This window comes from Arachis stenosperma, chromosome 10 (assembly GCF_014773155.1).
Source record: "Arachis stenosperma cultivar V10309 chromosome 10, arast.V10309.gnm1.PFL2, whole genome shotgun sequence".
Lineage (NCBI taxonomy): Eukaryota > Viridiplantae > Streptophyta > Magnoliopsida > Fabales > Fabaceae > Arachis > Arachis stenosperma.
Genome location: NC_080386.1, coordinates 100,829,900 through 100,836,844, shown reverse-complemented (window position 1 = coordinate 100,836,844; position 6,945 = coordinate 100,829,900). Strand labels below are relative to the sequence as shown.

Below are 6,945 nucleotides of genomic sequence, written 5' to 3'. Positions count from 1 at the left end.
AATTATTATTAATAATCCGAACTGCTACGGTTGTAAATCACAATCTACCATAAAAAAATAAATTTAGCCGCCAACAATTTTAATTTTAAAGATGTTTTATCCACAATACCAGGGCCAGGAAGCCTTCTGTAACTAAAATGTCATTTTCGATACCCGTAAATTTCAAGTGGCTTGAATTCAAAAGATATTTCTTTGAATTCAATTCCAAATATTTTTTATTAGCAAACCTGAATAGCTGAAATCCATATATAAGATCCATATGAGACGATACTAATTTATCGCTAATAATTCGTATCCAAAATTGCAACAGAAACACAAGATCCACTTAAGAAAACTTACTGCTATAATTACGTGTTAAAAAATTTTACAATTATGATTCTCCTTCTTTGTAGTCTGAGATAATGGAAAGCTAACTAATTGAATCTAACGAACTTGGGAAATCAAAGAGGTTACAGAAGAAAATAAAAGAAACAAAACTGCAGGAACATGGCTGCAACACGAACACTTCAAACTAATATTAAAGCATGTCCCATAAAGAACCAAGCACAGGCAACCATCTTCTAACTGAAACATATACACTATAACCGACAACAACTTGATCAAGCAGCTGCTCCCCGGCCTGCTCCATCTCTAATATTACGACCACGTCCACGGCCTCTTCCCCTTCCACGACCACGGCCTGCACAACCATAAAAGAAGTTATAAAATCTTAAATGCTGAAACGAAATGGAACAATAAGCCTTAAGGAAGTTAAAAGGATGACAAGGAAAACAGATTTTGAATTCAAATGAGGAAACGTTTCCTGTTACTTCTGTTGGCAGTGCAATATGTGCCATTAAATTCAAATATAAGAATGCGCACTTACCACGTGGGGCAGGTGGTGGTGCATCATATTCACCATAGTCGTAGTACCCAACTGGCTGGGCACCATAGCCACGTCCTCGTCCCCGGAAACTACGACCCCTTCCACGGCCACGCCCTCTGCCACCATATCCTCGCCCACCATCCCAACCATCACCATATTCCATACCCCCATTGTACATTCCTACATAGAATATACTGTGCTGTTAGCAAGTATGGTATTTCAAAGAAACCTAGAACACAAATTTTTTTTTATAATTCTTACATCTAAACTACATCCAACTACAGTGAAGTAAATTATATAAAGAACTTGAAATACCTCTGCCCCTACCCCTTCCACGACCTCGACCTCTTCCTCGCATCCTTGGTGAGCCTTCTGTATCAGATAAATTACAGTGAGAAAGGCATGATAGTCATGCAGATTTCCTGAATATTATAGAACTTATTAATTTACCTCCTTCCTCTTCATATTCATTTAGAGGTTTTACTTGATCAGCTGGAAGAGGAATTTGGTACCTGCATGACGAAATTTACTTAGAATCTTGCCAATATTAAACATATCTAAAATCTACTCAATAAATATAAAGCAAAGGCAGAGCACATTTGACCCAGGTATAAATCTTATTAGGATTATGTTTGGATTTTACTTAGATTTAGCAGCATACTGTGATTAACACCCTATGTTGATCCTGTAGTTTTTAAATATAATGGCAACTGGCAAACAAGAAGACCTTACAAACTTATGGCTGCCTTGAATATATAAACAAATAAACTTGGCAAATTATTGTCGACCTAAGTTGCAGTTCTGTCTATCAATTAATATCAAACAGCGTCACACCAGAAGTTAAAAAGACATTTGATTTATGAGCATAACATGTGTGGTTATGATTTACGAAAGAGAGTAATGAAGTCAGTGTTAAGTCAACTAGTGATAGCTTGACTCATAAATAACAAAACCCATACAAAGCATCTATCCACTAAAAGTTCTTACCCTGTCGAGGATGTATCCAATTCTTTCTTTGACAAAGTAATTGTGATCATTGAAACATGACGAGTAGTCTCCAAACTGATCAAAACACAAAGCCAATTGATCACTCCCATGCAAACAGAAATTAAGCATCTGAATTTCGAAGGATAGCATAATAGAAACCAAAATTAAAATAAAATACACATACGGAAGAAGGCCTTCTTCTAGTGGCTCCCATGTGTCAGTTATATCAGTTGATCCGATTTGTGTGTTCTGATGCAGACCTACAATCCTTCTCTGAACAAGTAAACCGATCACTCACAAAACCCAAAAATAAAAATATGAAGACCAGCATATCTAAGTAAAGATATCTGCCTTCCCACCTTGATCAGCTCAGCAATCATCACAGTCTTATTGATAGCACGTCCCATTGCTTTAAGAACAATTTCCTCAGATCCTTTCTCCTACAGAAAATACAAGTTAAAAAAAAATGATACAATATTAGCCTGATTCTAGAAATTCATACTTGCTAAAGACATCCCAAGTACAATAGAAAGGAGAAATCCCAGCATCAGCAGAAAATCAATTTACAATAGTTAAGTAAACCAACTAAGAGTTTATGTAAACAGAGACAAATAGTTCATAGTTCAAAGCAAAGAAGAGAGTAAATGAACAAAAAAAATAAGGGAAGAATTTTACTAATTGTGTCGTCTTCTTTTTTTTTTTTTTTTTTTTTTTTGTCTCCACCCTCAAGTACATCAGTGGCCAACCCCACCTCCGCACAAGAAAATCTGAGACTCATATAAAAGAACCTTTTACGTGATTATAATTTATATTATAATTATAATTATGAGATACTAAAATATCTAGAATTTAGTTTGTTAATTGTACAATGAATTTACTCGTTACTGTAAAATGCTAACACAGTTTATTTTGAATGTTTCCTTAATAGAAAAATACGTTAAATCATTCATCCTAATTAATCTTGTATCTTTCCGATTCACGATCGCAAGTGCTTTATCATCTCAATTGCTTTATTACAAAATCGTTTGGATTCCTGAAATTTAATTGGCCCTCGCACTCTCGCTAAAATTGGATTGTAAGGATTGCGTAGTAATGAGAGAATTCAATTAATGAATACCTGAAGGAGAGTGGTGGCGTAGGTGATGTAGTTCCTCATCCTGCCTTGTGTAGTGATGCGTATCTCGTTCTCGTTGATAGGGCTATCTGCCTTGGGCTTCTCCACCCTCTGATACCTATCCATCTGTCAAAAATCAAAACCATAGCAAACATCATTTAACTTTTTATTTTCACCAAAAAGAGGAGCTGGATTGAGAGAAAAGACCTTTGTGTGTGTTGAGAGGGAAGGAGAAAGGGAAGGGGAGATAAGGGAAGGGGAGTATCAAGCTGAAGCGTGTGAAGGTGAGGATTGGAAGGGGGATATGGTTGCTAAGGTGGTGTTTGGCGAGTGCTGAGTGCTGAGTAGCTAAGTGACGCAGTCTCAGGGAGAGGAGAGGCAGGTCGAGTGTTGTGAGATTTCAAGTTAGGGCCCGAAACAGAAGGGGTTATGTGGCTGTTTCTTTCCAGGAGAACTTGGCACATGAGTAGGGCTACTCTGGCCCCGGTCTTATCGCCGATCACACCGCCATCCCCCAACAAACCTTCACATTTCATGGGCCTCTCTCTTTAATAAGGCCCAATCCTATCTCTCTTTAATTTCACATTGAGCGAGTAACTTACAAAACTTCTCACTATAATTAATTTTCAATGAAAAAAAGTTTTGTTTATTTTTTAGTGTGTTTAATAAATTTTTAATAATAAAAATAAAAGTATTAAAAAAAATTTATTTGATAAGAGATAATTTATATTTTTTTTTAAAAAAAAATTTTAAAAAATATTTTTTACATAATAAATCAACAAAAAAATATTTTTATTTTATTTTATCCAAACATAATTAATAGATAAAAAAAATTTATATGAGATATTCAAACATAAAATCAATTTTATTTTTATAAAATTTTTTTTAAAAATATCTTTTTCGAAAATAACATCCAAACAAATCCAAATCTATTATAAAATAATTTTAAATTAAAATTATTTTAAAAATCTAAATTTATTAATAGATTAGACCCAAACGAGTCTTATAAGCCTGTCTTAATACGTTAAAACATAAACAAATATATAAATATTTTTTATGATTAAAAAATTAAAAATTATTAAATATTTAAATTTATTATATTTTATTATAAATATTTTAAATTTTTAAAATATTTAGATATTTTTGTAAATATTAAATTTGATATATTATAAATAAGTAAATTTTTTAAAAAATAATTTTTAAAAATAATATTTAAAAAAATTATTTTGTAAAAAAAAATATCAATCATTTTAATAGTCGTCAAATTAGACCTTAATAATTATATGGGCAAAGTATTTGATGAATTTATTGGGGAAGAACTCCATTAGATGATGAAATTATTTAATTTTTTTATTATTTTTTTGTTTTTTTTTAAAGTAGCTCATGAATGATTTTGTATCAAATAAATATATAACTTTTAATTGAGATATCAGAATGTAGTGTGATTTCAAGACGGAAATAAGATAGAACTCTGTGTTCTCTTACGAAGATGGTGGTGCTGTTTTAGAACTTACTTTTAAATTTTAAGACTATAGCAACTTTTGAGATTTTTATATTAAAATACCTACTATTATTATTTTACTTACTAAATTGGTATATTGAAATATTAATCTATTACATGCAATTGCATTTTGATAGTTACACTTTTTGTTTTCATCTATTAATCTATTACTATTTTCCTAGCAATGGCAATATCAGAGGATAATGGAAAAGATTAGTAGCATATGATGATTTTGTTACCCTATACAAAGGGTTTAGAAAAGAAAAAGAAGAATTATTTAGAAAAGTATTTTTATTTCTTTATTTTTGTGATTACAAGGTTCTTACCAATATAGACCAAGAGTGCGCTAATGAGTACGCTACTTATGGAATAATATTCTAATAAATTACATTAATTTTTTTCTGATCCTCTTTGATATTTTTCGGATTTTGTCCCCTAATTATGATATCTAATACTCTCCCTCAAGGTAAGTAGTGGGTTCACCAATACTTAGCTTGGTTAGAACTTTAACAAGGACTTGTCTTGTTTTAGTAAGAATATCAGGCAACTGATCTTCTGATCTCACAAATGGAAGCTCAATAATGTCATTCTCAATTTTTTCTTTGATAAAGTGTCAATCCACCTCAACATATTTTGTTCTATCATGTTGTACGGGATTTTCTGAAATGCTGATTGCGGCTTTGTTATCACATTTCAACTGGCTTGTCAATTGTGGTGGAAATCCAATATCAGTCATCAATTTTCTTATCCACAATACTTCAGTTATGCCTTTAACGATCTCTCGAAAGCGCTTGAAAGTGCTACAACTTTCTGCTTCTTGCTTTTCTAAATTAACAAGTTGCCTCCAACAAGTGTAAAGTAACCAGTTATTGATCTTCTATGTTTGGGTTGCCTGCCCAATCTGCGTTCGTATATGCCTCAACCTTCAAATGGCCATTCATTTTTAATATGATTCCACTTTCTGGAGCCCCCTACAAATATCGAACTATCCTCATGACGGTTTCCATACGATCTTTTTGTGGCTTATGCATAAACTGACTTACTATTCGCACAGCATAAACTATGTCAGGCCGAGTATGTGATAAGTAAATTAGTTTTCCAACCAGTCACTGGTACCTTTTTTGATCTGCTAGGGTAGCACCTTCTACTATCTTCAACTTGTGATTAACTTGCATGGGCGTATCTATTGGTTTGCAATCCACCATTCCTGTTTCTGCCAAAAGGTCCAAAATATACTTTCTTTGAGAGATAAAGATTCTTTTGCTGGATCGTAGAACCTCTATTCCTAATAAATATTTTAGTCTTCCCAAATCCTTCATTTTGAAGTCTGTAAATAGGTTCCTTCTCAATTTTGCAATTTCTTCAGCATCACTTTCCGTTATGATGATCATATCATCCACATAGATTATTAGGCAAGTGATTAAATATCTCCGCTTTTTCAAAAAAAGGGTATGATCAAAGTTGCTTTGCTTGTACCCATACCTTTTCATGGCCATTGTAAATCTTCCAAATCAGGCATGTGGAGATTGTTTAAACCCATAAAGAGCCTTCTTTAACCAACAAACTTCATGTTTTCTAAATTCTGTTGAGAAACCTGGAGGAGCTTCCATGTACACTTCTTCTTTCAACTCTCCATGCAAGAAAGAATTCTTGATGTCAAATTGATGGAGTGGCCAATCTTCATTTGCTGCTATTGAAAACAACACCCTGATAGTATTAATCTTTACAACCGGTGAAAAAGTTTCAGTGTAGTCAATACCATAGGTCTATGTATAACCTTTGACCACCAACCTTGTCTTGTATCGTTTAATGGTGCCATCTACCTTGTGTTTAATGGTGAAAATCTATTTGCACCTGACAGGCTTTTTTCCTATCGGTAGGATACACTTCTCCCAAGTTTTGTTCTTCTCTAGAGCTTCTATTTATGTATTCATGGCTTTTTGCCATTCAGCTTTCTCATTGGCTTCTCAGACAGTTCTTGGAATGCCTTCTGTCAAGAGTGTGGTGGAAAAAGTTTTTGCAACATTTGTTATTCCTTCTCTAGCCACCCTTATCGAGTATCGTGAGTTACGGAGAACATGTTCTGGTGAGTTCCATCAGGAGGCATCCCTCTATTTTTTCTTAGAGGAAGAATAAAGGTATTGGGCTCTGGTTCTTCATGTTCCAGTGCTATACTGTTATTGTTAGTAGCCTCATTAAAAATAGGGAGTAAATTACCAGATTGGAAATTGCTTACCTCTTGTCTGATATTCTCAAAATGACTCTCACTGGTTGTATGTACCGAGTTATTTTCTACGTTGAGTGAAGTATGCTCGGTGACTCCATCTACTTACTATGTTTGAATAGTTTTTGGGCAACAAAGGTTATTTAGCCAACTTGGTGGTTCATTATTGTTCTCCTCCTGAATGCCATGTTGGCGGCTGAAATAAAATTTGGATTCTAAAAAATTACAATCCATGGTCACATGAATACGACGAG

General features: G+C 33.5%; 1 protein-coding gene across 1 annotated transcript; it reads right to left on the bottom strand.

Moving 5' to 3' along the window:
* Positions 1–325: 325 nt before the first annotated feature.
* LOC130955827 (uncharacterized) lies at positions 326–3,453 on the bottom strand. The gene is made up of 9 exons (XM_057882803.1): positions 3,174–3,453; positions 2,970–3,092; positions 2,212–2,292; positions 2,037–2,125; positions 1,853–1,927; positions 1,316–1,377; positions 1,181–1,237; positions 866–1,045; positions 326–679 (listed from the first exon to the last, which is right to left on the bottom strand). The coding sequence occupies exons 2-9, from the start codon at positions 3,090–3,092 to the stop codon at positions 600–602; spliced, it is 747 nt and encodes a 248-aa protein (XP_057738786.1). The 5' UTR covers positions 3,174–3,453; the 3' UTR covers positions 326–599.
* Positions 3,454–6,945: the final 3,492 nt, after the last annotated feature.